At 51.1% G+C, this 17,732-nt stretch overlaps 1 protein-coding gene across 8 annotated transcripts in view; it reads left to right on the forward strand.

Moving 5' to 3' along the window:
- DVL3 (dishevelled segment polarity protein 3) overlaps positions 1-17,732 on the forward strand; it is a 33,882-nt gene that overhangs the window by 12,002 nt on the left and 4,148 nt on the right. For 2 of the 8 annotated variants that reach the window (XM_014871591.2, XM_088170934.1), the window contains exons 2-12: positions 9,611-9,680; positions 13,101-13,222; positions 13,616-13,722; positions 14,293-14,428; positions 14,679-14,772; positions 15,154-15,223; positions 15,516-15,655; positions 15,851-15,927; positions 16,443-16,510; positions 16,871-16,921; positions 17,043-17,192. In XM_014871591.2, coding sequence (XP_014727077.2) covers positions 9,611-9,680; positions 13,101-13,222; positions 13,616-13,722; positions 14,293-14,428; positions 14,679-14,772; positions 15,154-15,223; positions 15,516-15,655; positions 15,851-15,927; positions 16,443-16,510; positions 16,871-16,921; positions 17,043-17,192 — 1,085 coding nt within the window. Of the gene's footprint in view, positions 1-9,610; positions 9,681-9,730; positions 10,095-13,100; positions 13,223-13,615; positions 13,723-14,292; positions 14,429-14,678; positions 14,773-15,153; positions 15,224-15,515; positions 15,656-15,850; positions 15,928-16,442; positions 16,556-16,870; positions 16,922-17,042; positions 17,193-17,732 lie in introns of those variants that run through there. The other 6 variants (XM_088170930.1, XM_088170935.1, XM_088170932.1 and 3 more) reach the window with 6 other exon arrangements.

Here is a 17,732-nt window from a genome sequence, read left to right on the forward strand (position 1 = left end):
TGTTTCCCACCCTCCCCCTCTTCCTAATTTCCCCCTCTTCTCCTCTCCTTGCTCTCCCGCTGAGTTGATGCTTTTCCAGGAATGAGCTGTACTGCTGGCCCAGCACATTCCACAGCAGCAGCGCTTTCTTGGCAGGAGCCTCGCTTGCTCTTAGAAAAAGCAGGACTGACTTGGTGTCCCTCAGCTGAGGGCCAGAAAAGGAAGGCCTGGTCTTGCATTCCTCGTGGTGCATGCAGAGGCTTCACAGGCATCATGGCCTTCTCCCTTGGTTGTGGTTTATGTGCAAACATCACACTTTGGGGCTCTCTACAGCTTCTCACAGTTATCTTGACCAGTGTGAAGCCCCTGCACATTGCAGGGGAGGCTGTTGCTCTTCTAGTCAGCCTGGAAAGGGGGGAGTGACTTCTCACTCACTGGGAGTTGCAAGGAGCTCCCTGTGGGGCCCAAACACCTCATTCACAAGCTTCTTGATACGCTGGCGTTGTCCTTTGCGTTTTGTTACCAGCAGTAGCCGGATAAACCCTTTGTCCACCTCTGCACTTTTTTCACCTCTCTCCCTTTCCCCCTGTCGGCAGGAGCTGGTGTTTTGCAGCACTGTTTTGTGGGCTCTTCCTGCTGTCTGTGTCCAGATGGAGCGAAGTGTCACAGCAGACCAAGCCTCCTTCCTCCGGTGTGCTTGCTGTCTCACGACATTAATGTCAACCTCAGCAACCTCATCAAGATTTTACCGTCTCATACACATCTCTGACTGGGGCCTCTTTGGGCCTGTTTCCTCTCCCACCCTGAAGACAAGCCCAGCTTTTGGCCATATCTGTGGAATTGTCTTCATTCCCTGAAGGTCATTTCGGCAGATGTTTAACCTCAAATTTTTTTTTCTCACAGTGAGTCCCTGCACTTGTCTTGTATCTTTGTGTTGGGCTGTGCAAGCTTTTAGTTGTTGAGGAACTGAAATTGAGATAGCAGGGTGAAGAACCTGACTTGGCTTCTGCTGGAAGTTCCCGTTTGTCCTGATTTCCAATTCAAAGAGACTGAAAGTGTCACTGAACCTTCGAGGGCCTGCAGAATGCTTCCTTTGATGATGTCTGTAAATGTCCTTCCGGAGGTTGGAAGCATCGCTTGGGCAGGGCAGGATTAATTAGCATGGAGGTGCCTCCTGCAGTCCCCTCGCAGCTTCCTGCTGCCGGTAGGTCGGTGGAGGACAGGCCTGTCGGGCTTGTTTGCAGAACAGGGCTGCAGCCAGATGGTCACTCTGGGATCAAGGCGGGAGGGGCCGCCAGGGCTCTGCACTCACCGTGAAATCAGGCTGTAGCTTTGCTCTGATAAGTGCTGCTCCTGGGCCGGCCTCTTAGCCTGGATGGCTCCTTCCTAAATGCCATTCCTTTTCCAGTGTTTGGACTAAGTGAATGGGAGGTCTGAAATCCGTCATCTCCCACCCAGTGATGCCTGTAGGACTGAGCACACGTCCTGCTGGAGCCAAGCATCACCCGGGCCTAGGGTCTCTGCTTGTCCTGGTTATTGTCCAGTGGAGTGATTGCAAATATGTTGATGAGAGCTTCTCAGGGAAAACAGTTTGCAGAGGTATTGGAACTAACTTTAAGGTCCTTTCCAGCCCAAACCATTCTCTGAGAACTAAAGAGCCTACTACTCTTCAGTAGTAGGAGGAGTGCAGTTAGTTGGAAATGGAATGACATTTGAGGAGTCCTTGTGATGCTCCATGGACTTGTTAGGAGGGCAGGGGTGGCTGTTCCTGCACAAATGCAGAGGTGTGTTATTGTTGTGGTAGTAGGACAGCTGCTAACAGATGCTTTGTGCTTCTTGAAAAGCACACCAGTTCAAGACAGTGCTGTAAAGGAGTTCATGTTCACATGGGGTGCAGGGACAGACAGGAGGACAGCAGCTCCTCCGGGGAGGAAGGTCTGACAGAATGAAACTATCTACAAATCTGTGTTTCGCTTTTTACCTTGTGCTGCAGCAGAGAGGAGCAGTGCAGAATATCCTGTCTGGGGGCTTGGAAGGGGAATTAAATGGGAGAGTGACAATCTGTTTATGGTCAGAGAGCCCTTCTCACCTCAGTGTCATGCAATCTGTACTCCTCCTCTTTGCACAGGAGGTGAAAACATAGGGAGACCCAAAGCGACCCAGAGACAGACAGCTGAAATCCTCTAATCCTGTTTGATGCATCCTGTTTGCCTGCAAAGCCCGAGGTCTCGCCAATACATGTGCAGTCACTGCCATGTGTACTCTTTGGTTGGGCCTGTAGCTCTTGGGTGAATTGTATCCCCTTGGGAAACACACATATCATGTTTGGACTTAATCTAACAGGTACATATTTCCCAAATGAAATCCCAACACTCACAGAGAATTGCTCTGTTCAGTTTTTTGTTCTGGTGAAATGGCTGCAGAGCTCATCCCTATCGCCTCAGCATTATCTTAGAGAAGAGATGAGGATTTTGCTCTAAAGCCAGGAGCTGCTCATACTTGGGTAGTAAAACATGAAGGTGCTTCCTTTTGCTATGCAGCATTATTAATCTATACAATCATTTGGAAGCAAGACATCCCTGCCCTAAGGGGAGTTTACTACAGGTCTTGGAAATGAGATCACATTTCTAGTGTGTAAATCCCTGAAGCTTGTGCTGTTGGGTAGAAGTGTCTCCTGATGTTTCTTTGTCTGGTTTGTCTGTCCTTTGTGAGCTGTAGGAGATGGGGGCTGTTAAGGTTACAGGAATAACCAACCTAATTGTGCACTTCTGGAATGCTGTAACAGAAGATTGTTTATAATTGAGTTTCTGGCCTTTGCACTGTTGGAAAGAACGTTGCTGTTTTATAAAGGTTTTTCCTCTTAATAACTGAAGACACATATTACTTCTTTGATCTACTCTACTAACTTTGCATCTTTTTACTGTTTTACTTTTTACTCAGTTGTCTTCTCAATCTTTGCACTTTTCCTATTTTTCATCCTGGCCATCAAGCTGTCCAACATGCTTGAGAGGTCCCCATCTCTGCTTCCCTTCTTAGTACTGACCCCTCTGATGCCATATTCAACTTTTTTTGTGTTTGCCACTACATCTGTGATTTCTTCTCTCTGAGTATCCTCCCTGCTGCAAACCCATAGATAGGCAAGCTGGGGGACAGGACTGCCAGAGACAAGCAGTAGTTGCTGCTGAGCTCCAAGCCTGCCTCCAAATCTAGGTTTCAAATCCTGTGGAAGCCTTTGTCCATGCCTCTTAGGTTTTTTCTTTTACTTGGCTTGTATTACTCCGTCAGAGTTCTTCACAGGGACCTTGCTGTGGCTAGCAGATGCTGCTCAGGAGAGACCAGAGCTGGCTGAAGCTAGAAACTTGCTTGTATCCGCAGCCTCAGCCAGGCTGGAGGCCACCGAGGGGAAACGGGGAGGCTGGAGCAGAGCAGCTGCGCTGGTGATGTGTGCGCAGCCGGGGTCTGACACGGCGCAGCCGTCTCCGCGGCTTGGGGTTTATGGCCTCCTTTCTCTCCTGTGCACACTCTCTTGTTCCCCACCTTCCCTTCATTCCTAGGACATGACTCTGTGATATAAAATACCCTCTAATTTCCTGAGCCAGGCTGGAACTCCCTGGAGAAGGCAGCGTCTGCCTGGCTGTCCCTCACCCTCCTCTGCATCCATGTTCCAGGCTGCCAGCTGCTCCCGCCGGCAAGGCAGCAGGAGGGAAACTGGGAGCGTGGCATCTTCCCAGGCCGTGGGGAGAGGTCTGCTGGCTCCATAGGAGGAGCTGGTGGGAGGGTAGGGATGGAGCCAGGGTTGGAGCTGGGTTTCCTTTGCTTCCCTCCCAGCTGCCAGGGGTTGTCCCTTCCCCTCCCCCACTACATGGGAGCAGATGTGCTGTTTGTGTCAGTCCTGGCAGCCCCCTCCGCACACCCCGGGCTCCTGCACAGCCAGAGCCTCGTCCCCTCCTCCTCTTCTTCCTCCTCCTCCCCCCGGCTTGGCCCCGTGTCACTGGGGATGGCGGTGGAATCATCCGCCCACTCGGCCTGCCTCCCCTGTAACCCTCCCTCCTTCCTCCCTCCCGCAGGTCTCTTTGTTGGAAAATTCAAGGCAGATGAGTGCCGGGGAGCGCTGGGCGTGCGGGCCAGGCGCTGAGCTGCAGCTTGGCCTCGGCACGCCTGCTGGCCCCAGCATGGGAAGGGGGCTGGTGAGTGCCCGGCTGCAGGGCAGTTCTCTGGGCAGGGCAGCAGCCCCAGGGGTCCTGGACTTGCACTCCTTGGGCAAGGCTCGGGTTGCCTCCACATGGAAGGGGTTTTTCCTGGCCACCATTCTTAAGCCGTGTTGCACCCAGCCCCCAGCAGGACGTTGGAACATTCAAAACCTGACAGTAAACTCAAAGCAGTCCCTCTGAAATCAGCCTTGGGCAGATGTTTTCCCTGGGCTCTGGGAAAGGGAAAGGCTTGGTGAGAACCGAGAGAGCCTGAACTCCTTCTGGGTCTGCTCTTTCAGGATTCCCAGGCTCAGACCCTATCAGGTGGGGGCTGTTCCCAGCACATTCACAGGATGGTTTTCTCTGCCAGCACATCCGCGGGAGTTTCATCTCATGGCTGCCTCCCCGTTCAAGAGCGGAGCAGAAACGTGGCACTGCTCACAGCTCCCCCAGAGGCTGCTCGCTCAGTGGCTTCTGACGTGTGAACCTGCGGTCGTGTCGGTTCGAGAAGTGTGACTGGAAGAGTGGTGAGAGGTGGGAGGAGGAAGACTGCAGCTAGGGGCTGAGGCTGGAAAGGAATGGAGGAGGAAGGCTGCAGTTCAGGCTGAGGCTGGAAAGGAATGCAGGGCACGAATAGCTGGGATGGTGTGGGGGGTGACAGATGTGAGCAGCGCTGCAGAGATATTCCTGCTCGGCATGTGCCTGACTCCAGCACTATCAGTTTTTGCTCTGTACAGTCTAAATATATAATCCATTGTGCTCTGGCATCTGGGTGATAAATAGTGATAAATAATGTAGTGGCTGGGGAAGGAGGGAGAAAACTGCTCCGGGGTGGAGCTGACCCCTGGGATGTCTGGGGCAGCCGCAGGGTAATAAGAGTGAGGAGAGACCAGCTCTTAGGACAGAGGGAGCTTGTTCTCCATCAGGCATTGCAGCTGAGGCTGAATGGGCGGGTCTTGGGGTTGGTTTCCTCTGTCCCCGCTGAAAATGGAATAATTGACTTGTGCTGAGCGGTTGGTCACCTTGACCCAGCAAATATATCACCCTGTCCTTTCACCCACAGGCAGGGCTCTGTGTCCCTGAGCAGGCAGCATGTAGCACTGAAAATTGGCTCTGCCTGAAGTTCTCTCTAGGAATTGGATGCAGTCCAGGCTGCTGGCGACAGCATGAATGGATGCTAGTGCAGCCAGGGCAGGGTGCATGTGTGTGTGTGTGCACTTGGAAGTGAGAAGACGACAACTTGCCTGCATTGGAAAGGGCTGGTCCATACAGGGTTCCAAGGGGACTGCCTGTATTTAGCATTCATCTGGGCTGCTGGGGCTTTGAGCAGAGGCTGGCACAGAACATGCTGAAGAAGCATTAAGCTAGCAGGGTTTTAATCCATCGTCACTGCTCCTTTCCTGCTTTTCCTGCTTCTCCATCTGTGCGAGAAGAATTAATACACATCCTGGGAGTGGATTAGACTGCTCAAACCATGACCTCCTCATCCGTGTCTTCTGGGGATGAGTAGCCTTTGTGCAGTCCCTTTGCTGGCTCTCCAGTTTTGTCAGGCATTGTGAGTGCCAGCTGCCAGCAAATGCCTAGCAGCATGCTGCCTTTCACCCCGTGGGACAGCCCTTTGCTGAGTGTGTGTGACACCGGCGCAGCCAGTGGGGCTGGCAGGGTGGAGCGAGCCTGCTCCCCAGGTCTGGGCTTCCAGCACTGTTCATTTGCCTTTTGCTGATGCCTTGTGAATGCTGGCAAGCCTCGTGTCCTGTTTTCAGGGGCACTTGGGCCAGCTGTTGGCACACGAGGGAGCGCAGCCAGGAGCCCAGAGCACCTGTTTCTCTGAGCCCCAGCGTGGTGTGACTTGATGGTACTCTGGTGCAATGGGTCACAGCTCCGTGTCCCACCTTTGCATCCTCTTCGATTCTCCGTGAGTTGGGGACTGGCTTGGGCATCCTTCAGAGCTGTTGATAGGATTCCACTTCTGAGTAATGTTAGATACTTATAATCTACTTACTTTTAATACATAATTTCTCTTGCTTTCACATTCTTTACTTTGTTCTTTTTTTGTTGGACTTTTTCTCCCCCACACATAATTTATTCACTATTTAGTTACTTCAGGTTTTAAGCATGATGTGTGTCAAGCTACCTTAGATATAGCTTGGAAAGGGGAATATAGTATCACAAACTAATTGTAATATATCTTTGTATTAAATAAGAGTGCTTAAAATGTTGTCATTGGGTAAAAAAGGAAATGAGCTTGTTAAAGCCTGTTTTGGTGTTTGATTTATCAAAGATAGTAGTAATTGAATCTTCTGAATTCGCAAGTTGTTTTGATTGTAGATTCTCTGTGGAACAAGTATTTAGGGGTCCAGTGATATTTAAAATAAAAAAAAGAGTAAACTTTCTCCAAAGAAAACTGGTGAGTTTTTTTGATTTTTTTTTGTTTTGGTTTGGTTTTTTGTGTGTTTTTTTGTTTTGGTTTTTTTGTTTGGTTTTTTTTGTTGTTGTTGTTTTGTTTTGTTTTTTTTACTCCTGGGGAAAAAAGCAAAGTTAGTGCTTCTTTCACTGTGAAGGGTGAAAATAATGTAGCTGTTTGTGTAATTCAGGGACATGACATTATGACACAACTATAAAGCTTGAAGTGATGTTGAAATATGTAAGTAATTAAAAAGCAACAGTATCATTTAGTAGGCAGCATGTTTAATGCATTTCACTTTCATCTGTTAGAAATCTCTGGCATAGTTTGTGATTCTTTGAGATCATTATAAAGAGGCTTAAATTATGTATTTCTTTAGAAATAAGCAAGCTGGTGGAAATATGTCTCTGGAATACAGAGAAACTGTCTGGGAGGTTGCTGGAGTGTGTGGAAGAACTTCCAGGTACAGTGGGTGAGGGAGCCAGCTGGGGAAGGCATGCAGTGGACTTGTTTGTGAACAGAGGACTGGTGGGTGATTGATGGCTGGAGGCCACCTTGTGCACATCAATCACAACATGATTGTTTTTGATTTTCAGAGAAGTAAGTAGGGAGATAGGCAGAACTTCTGCCTTGGACTTGCAGAGGGCAGACTTTTGCCTGATTAGGGACTTGGTTGACTGAGTCCCTTGAGAGGCAGTCCTGAAGGGTGAAGGAGCCCAGGAAGGCTGGATATTCTTCAAGAAGAAAATCTAAAGAAGCAGGAACAGGCAGTCCCTTTGTGCTTGAAAGACAAGCCGATGGGGAAGAAGAATGGCCTGGCTGAGCAGGGAGCTTTTACTCAAACTCAGGAAAAAATAAAGTATTTTACTTTGGGAAGAAGTGGGAGGCAACTCAGGAGTGCTGCAAGGGTGTTATGAGGTTATGCAGGAAGAACTAGAAGGGCCAAAGCCCAACTGGAACTTAGCTGGCTACTCCTGTTAAAGACAATTAAAATGTTTTTACAAATAATGTCAGCAACAAAATGAGGGCTAAGGAGAATGTCCATCCATTATTGAATGTGGGGGGAAACAGTGACAAAGGGTGAGGAAACGGCTGGGGTACTTAATGTCTTCTTTGCCTCAGTGTTTAATAGCAGGATCAGCTGTTCTCAGGGTGCCTAGCCCTCGGAGCTGGGAGATGGAACAGGCAGCAGATGAAGCCCATGTAATGCAGGAGGAAATGGGTCAGCAACCTGCTATGCCACTTAAGACACACGAAAGTCTACAGGTTCAGATGGGATCCACCCAAGGATACTGAGGGAGCTGGTGGAAGTGCTCAGTGAGTCACTCTGTCATTTACCAGCAGTCCTGGTCAACCAGGGAGGTTCCAGGTGACTGGAAGTTGGCAAATGTGGTACCCATCTACAAGGAGGACCAGAAAGAGAGTCCAAGGGAGCTACATACCTGTCAGTGCCAGGGAAGGTCATGGGGCAGATTGTCTTGAGTGCCATCATGGTACATGTACAGAACAGCCAGGCAATCAGACCCAGCTGGCATGGGTTTTGGAAAGGCAGGTCCTGCTTGACCAACCTGATCTCCTGTGACAATGTGGCACTGTTAATGGATGAAGCAAAGGTTGTGGTTGTTATCTCCCTGGGCTTTAGTAAAGCCTTTGACACTATTTCCCACAGCATTCTTCAGGAGAAACTGGCTGCTCATGGCTTGGACAAGTGCACTGTTCCCTGGGTAGAAAACTGGATGTTTGGGCCCAGGAGGTTGTCAGGAATGGAGCTACATCCATTGCCTGTTCACAGTGTTCCCCAGGGCTCAGTACTGAGGCCAGTCCTGTTTAATATCTTTATCAATGATCTGGTCATGGGGATTGAGGGCACACTCAGTTCACAGATGACTAAGTTGGGTGGGAGTGTTGATGTCCTGGAGGATAGGATGGCTCTGCGGAGAGATCTGGAAAGTCTGGATCGATGGGCCAAGGCCAGTTGTATGAGGTCTGACAAAGCCAAGTGCTCAGTCCTGCACCTGAGTCACAACCCCACACAGCTCTGCAGGCTGGGGGAAGGCAGCCTGGAAAACTGCCTGGTGGGAAAGGACCTGGGGATGCTGATTGACAGTGGCTGAACGTGAGGCAATGTGTGCTCAGGTGGCCAAGAAAGTAAACGGCATCATGGCTTGTGTCAGCAGTAGTGTGTGGACAGCAGGACCAGGGCAGTGACTGTCCCGTGTCCTTGGCACTGGTAAGGTCACACCTTGAACCCTGTGTTCAGTTTTGGGCCCCTCCCTTCAAGACAGACATGGAGGTGCTGGAGTGTGTCCAGAAAAGGGCAGCAGAACTGGGGAAGGGTCTGGAGCACAAGTCCTGTGAGGAGCAGCTGATGGAGCTGGTGGTGTTTAGTCTGGAGAAAAGGAGGCTCAGGGGGGACCTTCTCACTCTTTACAATTCTCTGAAAGGAGGTTGTATCCGGGTGGAGATTGGTCTGTTCTCCCAAATAGAAAGCAACAAGACAAGAGGAAATTGCCTCAAGTTGTGCCAGGGGAGGTTTAGATCGGACATTAGGAACATTCTTCACCAAAAAGGTTGAGCACTGAAACAGGCTGCCCAGGGGGTGGCAGTCGCCATCCCTGGAGGTATTTAAAAGTCGTGTAGATGTGGCACTTGGGGACATGGTTTGATGGTGGCCTTGGTAGTGCTTGGGTAGTGGTTGGTCTTGATGATCTTAAAGGCCTTTTCCAACCTAAACAATTCTGTGATTCTATGATATACACCTGAATTTTGGTTTTACTGATTAAAATGTGAACTAGGGGATGAAACAGATGCATGCACATAGAAAAACTATTCTGTCTTTGGCTCCTCTTCAGGCTGCCAGTCGTGGCTGTGAGCATAGGAACCTGTGGCCTGGCAGCAGGAGAGAGCTGACAGTCCTCTCCTGCTCCATCCCCAAGCCTGGGCTGCCTGGTGTTGTGTGCAAATACCCATCTGGGAAAGTCTCGTTTTCCTTTGAAGTCCTGAACCCAGCTCTGACTGCCTCCTCTCCTCTCTGCAGGGTGGTGAAAGAAGAGATCTCGGATGACAATGCCAAGCTTCCCTGCTTCAACGGCCGGGTGGTGTCGTGGGTAAGCAAGCCCCTTGCTTCGGGATATCTCAGCCTGTTTGTGCCCTCTCTGAAAAACACCGTTTGGATGTGGAGTGCCAAGTAAGGCACAGGGGCTGCTCAGTACTGTTAGTGTGCTGGCTGCTCACGAAGCTGATGAGCTAGATCCCTACCCTCCAGTCCCTCATCTGGAGAGGGGGCTCTGTGATGCTGGGTGTCCTGTGCCAGGGAAGATGTGGGATACCTCTATAAAGAGCTCATGGTAACTGATGCCTAGCAGAAATCATGGTCATGGCCTGTCCACAACATAACCCCTGTGCCCCTATAGCAGGGTCAGCTTTCCAAGGAAAGTCCCACTCCAGTGACTGGCGCAAAGGGCTTAAGTGACTTTAGTGCTGGTGAAGTGGACTGGATTTGACTGTCCTGAAGACTAAAGGTACTGCCTGGGCAGCTGCAGGACAGGCTTTTCCCTCAGTACCATGCCATGCATACGTTCTGCTTCCTGCTCGCATGCTTCCCTCTGTCCCCACAGGGACCCTCCATTAGTGGGGGGAGAGTCTCCAGAGCACATCATCCGGTTTTCCCTCTGCTGAGCTTCAGTTTGTGCTTTTGAGGGTGTGTGGATCTACACCAGGAGCAAAGCCAAGACTCAAGTGCCTTTTTCCAGAGGCCTCTAAACAGACCCTTAACAGTAAAAATCCTCGGCAAATCAGGCTAGGTCAGATCTAATTCTGCTTCTATCCCTGCACCAAACAGTGACAGGGCAGGCAGCTACCCCACTGCCGACACAGCTGCCGCTGGGATTCCAGCCAGGGGAGCAGGATGCAGGCTGGAGCAGGGAGGAAAGGCTGTGCTGGGCTCCTGCACAAAGAGCCGGGCCGGACGCCTGCCGTCCTCCCTCTAGCGGTTATCCAGGCCCTTCAGAAAAACCTGTGTCCAGCTCTTGGCCACCACACATTCCTCTGCATCCATCCCGCTGCTGCTGCATCTGCCCCAAGATGTCTCCCCACCCTACCCTTTCCAGCTGCTTTTTGCTTTCACCTGCCCTATGGGGAGTCTCAGAGCCTCTAAATCCATTCCAGTGCTCCTTTTTAATCTGGTGTGCTTTTACTTGTGATCCATGTATCCATGCAGCTGCTGGCCTTCCTTGTAGGAACTCTCTAGTTGTTCAGTGTGAGTGGTGCAGATCTGGTGTGACCACCATGCTGCTGCTCTGCTGGGATGGATCCTCACAGGGAACTGGTGTCCAGAGTGAGCATCACTACCAGCTCTTGTGCATGAAGGGTAGTGGCAGTCTCAGAGGCCTTTGTGCACCTCATAATCCCTTTTTCTATCTCTGCTGAGAGTCTCCTAGTCATGGGTGGTTTAGGGGCTGAGAGGGGAGCACTTGCTTTGCTGCTTCTAACAGACAGGCTGGGATGATGCTATTTTAGGAACTCGGTACTAATTTTAAAAACAGGGAAAGACGGGGGCTTGAATCCAAGTGAGTATTTCCTGACAGGAAAAGTGAAGGATGGTTATCAAAACCTTCCTGGGAGGAAATCCCAGCGTTGGGAGTTTTGGAGGAAGGTAGGATCAATCCCGCCTACTTGGGAATACCCCCTCAGCTCTCCTCACTGCTGTTTGACAGCTGCCTGTGGCTAGTTCCCTCTGTCCAGATCTATTTGCTTGATGTTGCCTTGAGATTTTCAAGCATAAAGTGTTATGACTTTTTCCCTGGGCAATGCTGGCCACTTTCAGCATCTTCTCTACCCTGTGCTCCCGTGCAGTGGCTACCAGAGAAGGGATATGGCCCTTAGGGAGGGGAATGTGTCCTGGGAAGATAAGTCACCAGGAAGGTGCCAGGAGCAGAGCTAGGCATGTGCCTGGGGCTTGCTGAAGGGAGAGGAGCTGACCTGAGCGTCAGACAAGAGCTGGTTAGACAGTTGTGAGAGCAGGAGCCGTTGGGCTTGTCCTGGGGCTTGTGGGACAGGCTCTGCAGCTTTTGACACCTGAAGCTGCTCTCTGCCCTGTCTGCTGCCTTGGCTCTGGCTTTTTCAAAGCTGCCCTGCCTTCCTTGCCCCAGCTACATCCCTGTCTCTGTTAACAATGTCTCTGGCAGTATACCTCTCATCTGCTACGCTAATGATGATCTGTGGGGTCCATCCCCCCTTATGAGGGATTCCCCAGTTCCTGAAGGTGGGCAGGGCACAGCTCTTTCATCAGTGGTGCTGGGAAGCATTCAAGACATGTATAAATGGGCATCTGCTCTTGCTCCATGCAGTTGTGGTTCCCTCATCAGCAAGCAGTAGCACTCCCACTGAATTTACACTGGGTATTGTGGTTTAGACAGCAGCTATCAGCTTTTTTCCAGCCTATGTTTCATGTTTCTTTTGTCCTGAGCAACAGTGGATATCCCTCACCTCTGTTAGATCCTTTCTGGGCCTTGTCACCTCTGCTCAATCAAGTTGGACTCAGTGATCTTCAAGGTCTTTTCCAACCTAGTGATTCTGTGTGTGATTCCGTGTGTTCTGGAGGTCCTGAATGCCTCTGTCAAGAAAGGCTTTTTGTTGCTTTCTTGCTGGGCACTATTGGGATTAGCCCAGTTCATTACAGCTTGAAAGTAAGGGAGAATGCAAATCTGGACAGGGAGCAATATTGGGAAATAGCTTGTTTAGGCTATCCTCTGTTTCATTCCACTGGTGATCCTGTGGCCCCTGGGAGAGTCTCCAGCTCATTCCCTGAGCCCTGAAATTGGTGATTTATTATAGAGTGAGAATTATGGTATGTTGGTGTGCCTGGCTCCCCATAGCTGGTATAAAGAGTCTCTAGGGTTTAACCCTTTCTTGAATTTCTGCACTGGGGAATCCGTGGAGCATCCCAGAGATTGGCTGAAGGTTGTGCTCAAACCAATATGCTGAACACAGCCTGGAAGTTTGTGAAGTACGTATGGAAGCCAGAAAAAGAGCCTGTTTCAAGAGTCTATTTCAAAGCCAGCCTTGGCTCTGAGCTCTGAGGGCTGTGAAGGTGAAACTCTTGCTGGGTCCCACAACTTGAAGGCAGAAGTGTAGAGGCTGCTAGAGCTGAGGAAAGGAATGACTTGTAACTGCCTTTTTCAGTGTGAGAACTGAGGGAATCCAGTCTCTGCTGCAGGATATGTGCTTAAAGTTACCTGAGTGTGTGGTGCGGGTGTGCAGGTCATGTCAGAGTGTCCAAGCACAGCTGTCACCCACCTGGGCTTCACTGCTGGGTCAGGAATTCCTGAGCCACAAATAGCCAGTGTCTGGGAAGGCCTCAAGGGAAAGTGTTGCTGCATGCTTGGACTGTTCCATACCTGCTCCTGGGCATCTGCTGTTGTCAACTTCCAGAACTGAGATCCTTGGCCAGGCAGGCTTTTGGCCAGCTCCTTTGGCCACTCTTATAAATGTTTCTCAGTTTCCTTTTCTGTCTCTCATCCCTCCAGCTGGTGTCTGCAGAGGGTTCCCATTCAGATGCTGGCTCGGTCTGTGCCGATAACCAGACAGAGCTGCCACCCTCCATGGAGCGCACAGGAGGAATTGGAGACTCCAGGCCCCCCTCTTTCCAGTAAGTTACATGGACATTTGTTCTGGTTTCCAAGGGACACATGGTGCATTTGCTGTAATCCAGACCAGTATCCCAGACCAGGCTGGGACATTCTTAACCAAATTGTCAGGGATGACAGCCAGCAAGAGGGGAGGAGAGTGGGGCTGGGAGCAGACTTAAAAGTGGAGCTGCGTTACTTAACAAACAAGGGCATGCTGAAAATAATGCAGCAAAAGAGCCAGCACAGCATCCCCAGTCCTTTGCCCTGCACTCACAGATGCGCTGTGGTTATTCCTGTCCCGCAAGAAGGAGACAGTTGATGGCTGGAACCTTGTGTTGGTCAGGACAGAGGCAGGGTCAGTCTTGTCAGGTTGTTCCCTGTTGAACATATTTGCTGCTTTTATCTCATCACAGCCCTAACACTGGGGGAAGTCGGGAGAACTTGGACAATGAGACAGAGACAGACTCGGTGGTGTCATCGCAGAGGGAACGGCCTCGTCGGACAGATGGGCCTGAGCATGGTGAGTGTTGGTAACATGGTGAGAGCTCTGCAAGAGCATGGCTGGGGCATAGTGGCAGCACCAGCTCCAGACCTGGGGCAGTTTTCTTTGCTCTGCAGAACCTTCCCAGCTCAAAAGAGCTATTCTATGGCTTTTAGAAGGGCCATAGCCTCACATTGGAGATGGGACCTAACACCTGTGTTACATCAGAGCTTGGTGTTGAACCCTTTGGTGTCAAAGGAGATATCTCCTGTAGAAGCCCCAACAAGACAGTTGTGCCTCTGTCTTCTTAGCTGAGAAGCAGAGTGAGCTTTACTCTTGCCACTCGTGCTGCTTCTTCCACCAAGGAAATAGCTGCAAGTCTTCCATAAGTTTAATAATCTTGTTCCTACTGGCCCATCAGCCTCTTCCCCATCATGTAGTGATAGAAGAGGCATCCCATAGGGGATGGATCTGATCCCAGGGTAGACTGGAAGTTATTTGGCACTAGATGGGATTAACTAATGGCCAGACTTGTTCTGAGGAGGTTGTCATGAGTCCTGCATAGGGGAAGGGTTTGTCTGAAGCCCACTGAGCCTTGCCTTTCCACAGCACCCAGGGTGAATGGGACAGTGAAGGGAGAGCGACGCCGAGACCTGGGTGGGTACGAGAGCTCCTCCACGCTCATGAGCAGCGAGCTGGAGACCACCAGCTTCTTCGATTCAGATGAAGATGACTCCACCAGCAGGTAGGAGAGCTTTGGTCTCGGGGAAACACTAATTTCCCCCTGACTCCCAGAACAGAGAGATGTCTTTGCCGGGTACAGTAGTCCTGGTCTCAGACCTGCTTCTGTCTCACCCAGCAGACTCCTCTGCCATTATCTGTCCCCCATCTGCATGTTCTCCCCTCTGCCCCTGCAGTCCTCTGTTCCCTGGCTCTCTTGCTGCCAGAGCCAATTCTATGGCAGCAGAAGAGCTGACTCTTATTTTTGCCTGCAGGTTTAGCAGTTCAACAGAACAAAGCAGTGCTTCCCGTCTAATGAGGAGGCACAAGCGACGCCGGCGGAAACAGAAGGCTCCACGCATTGAGCGGGTACTCAGGGAGGGGCTGGGTATCTTAGAGGGGGAAGTGCAGGTCAGGGTGGGCTCTCAGGGATTCAGCTGTTTTTGCTGAGGGCTTTGAATGGCTTTGAATGAGTGTCTAAGTGCTGAGACTTCAAAAAGTGCTGTGAACCTTTTCCAAGTCAATGTAGTCTAAAGAGCTGGGACTACAGGCCTTGGCCCGGCTGTAGAGCGGTCATAAGGACCGTGGCTTTTCTCTGGCTCTGCAAAGCTCCCTGCATAAGACTGGAGTTGTGGGTGGTGGCTGTGGTGCCACAAGGAGGGGCGGGAAGGAAAGTACAAGTGGAGGAAGCTAGGACTGGGAATGTTACTGAGGCACAGGAGGACATCTCATGTTTCGCTTACGTTGCAGTCCTCGTCCTTCAGCAGCATCACAGACTCCACCATGTCCCTGAACATCATCACGGTCACGCTGAATATGGGTGAGTGGGAGGTGTGCCTGGAGCCTGCAGTCCTTCCAGAGCGAGACTGGGTCATGGAGAGGGACCTGGGGAGGGAGCAAAGAGAATGCATGGAGGAGGAGTGAGGAGATAGAATCTGTAGGAGATTGGCGTCTCTTGTAGAAATTGTCTCTCAAGAGTTTGTGTGTCCTAGGACATCTCTCTGGGACAGGGGTGCAAATCACTATCATTGGGATGTGGTTTTACTGAGATTAGGTCTGGTTGTGCCTGATGCTTTGAGATGACTTACTTCTTTCTCTTTCCATCCCTACAGAGAAATACAACTTTCTGGGCATTTCTATTGTGGGACAGAGCAATGAGCGTGGGGATGGAGGCATTTACATTGGCTCTATCATGAAGGGAGGTGCTGTGGCAGCTGATGGCAGGATTGAGCCGGGAGACATGCTCTTGCAGGTACTTCACACCCACATATCTCCATCTTTGGGCCTGGGAAATCAGGAAAGACCCAGAAGCCTCCCTGAGAACTTTGGCAGGCTAAACCCAGGAAGCTGTGCTTGGAAGAGGGAAGCTGAGTCACTTGTGAGCTGAGTGGGGAGCTCAGCCTCTGGTCACATCTCTGGGCCTCACCTCTTTTTGTGTTGTTTGCAGGTAAATGACATCAACTTTGAGAACATGAGCAACGATGATGCTGTGCGGGTGCTGAGGGAGATTGTGCACAAGCCGGGGTGAGTACTTGGGTTGTTTCCTTTCATCCAGGGACATCTGCACAGTTTGTGCTTGGGGTGTATGAGTCGTATCCTCCAGCCACCTCTGCCAGTGCCTCTGCAGAAGCTCAGAACGTAGGGTTTTGGTGTTGCTTTGATTCCTGGGTTTCCACGTCCAATGCAAGAATTGCAGCCAACAGAATTGTGGGAAACTGGGGTCTGTGCCCCTTTTTTTGTGGGGACGCCGTGTTGCTGCTCATTGCAGGGCAATTGGACTAGATGACCTTTAAAGATCCTTTCCAAAACAAACTGTACTGTGATTCTCTGATTCTGTTTGGGTCATCAGCAACCTCAGCAGGGTCCATCTTTTTGTTCGTGTCACTAGGGAAACCACTAGGGAAGCTGGAGAGGAGCAAGGTCACTTTACTGGCAGCTTCTCCCTGTCTCCTAGGAGAGCGCTGACACACAGCATCTAGCCATCATGCAAGGGTTTGTGTTACTGTGCTCTGATTCTAACTCTCACTTTTTTGTTGCAGGCCCATCACCCTGACAGTGGCCAAGTGCTGGGACCCCAGTCCGCGGGGCTGCTTCTCGTTACCCAGGAGTAAGTGGATAGCTGACCCACCCTTAGCGCTGGTGCCCAGCTCATGTGAGAGCCCTGCCTTAAGCACTTACTTGGTTGTTGTCTTGTTCCTCCCCGTGTGTGTGACTCCATGGGACACTGAATTGGGGTTTGATCGGGTTTCAGCTCTCCTTTTAGGAGGCTGCTATGTCCTATTCCTAGACCAAAATGCCCATAAGCCCAGCCCTCCTTCCCACATCACGCTGGGGACGCGTTTCACTGGGGCAGGGAGGTCACTTGCTCGGGGCGCCAGAGGAAAGAGAAACCCCCCACTTAAGCCATAGGGGGATCTCTCCCTCTGCACCTCTCCTGCTGACCCTCCCTCTCTTCTTTCTCTCCCAGTTGCTCCCCAGCGGATCTGGGCTGGGCCAGACTCTCCATGCTCCGATCCGGGTGAGTCCCGGCAAACACTGGGGATGGAATGGGCTGTGCTGAGTCCCTGTCCCTCCCCAGAGGTTGTTTTGACGAGGCAATAATTTCTTACAACTACTAACTGACTCTTTCTTCCATGCAGGTGAGCCCATCCGGCCCATCGACCCGGCAGCCTGGGTGTCTCACACGGCAGCGATGACTGGCACCTACCCAGCGTACGGTATGAGTCCATCCATGAGCACAATCACTTCCACCAGCTCCTCCATCACCAGCTCCATCCCAGAGACCGAACGTAAGTTCTTGTGCCTCCGTGCTGCACTCGCTGCACGGCCTCCTCGCCTTCACTGTGCTGTGAAGGGAGCAATACATCTGCCTGGGGACAGCTGGGGTGGGCCAGATTTGCCCTGCTAAGGGACTGGGAGGGAAGCAGCTCTCACCAGGCTGTCACTTTGATCAGTGGGAGTTCTGCCTGGGAGAATTAATATCACATTTTTCAGCCTTATGTGTGAGAAGAGTAGAGGAGCCTGGGTGCGACCAGGAGCTGTGGCAGGTGTAGAGGAAAGGCTCAGACCAGTCAGGAGTTAGCTGCTGAGAATGTGAAGCCAGAGGGATTCAGCATATCCTTGGAGCAACTGAGAGTTTCTCCCAGACAGCAGATAGAGCAGGACAGAGGAGGCAGCTGAGAGCAAAGAACCTTGTGGTGGGGTAGGGTCCTGCTGAGCATAGGGCTCTTGGTTGCTTTCTGAAGGTTTGGGATGATTTGGTATATAGAGCCCTGAAGCAAGGGTCTGGAGAGCTTGGGTGAGGCAACAAATCAGGAGTTTGTTGTACT

Source organism: Sturnus vulgaris, chromosome 10 (genome assembly GCF_052056855.1).
Source record: "Sturnus vulgaris isolate bStuVul1 chromosome 10, bStuVul1.hap1, whole genome shotgun sequence".
Classification (NCBI taxonomy): Eukaryota; Metazoa; Chordata; class Aves; order Passeriformes; family Sturnidae; genus Sturnus; species Sturnus vulgaris.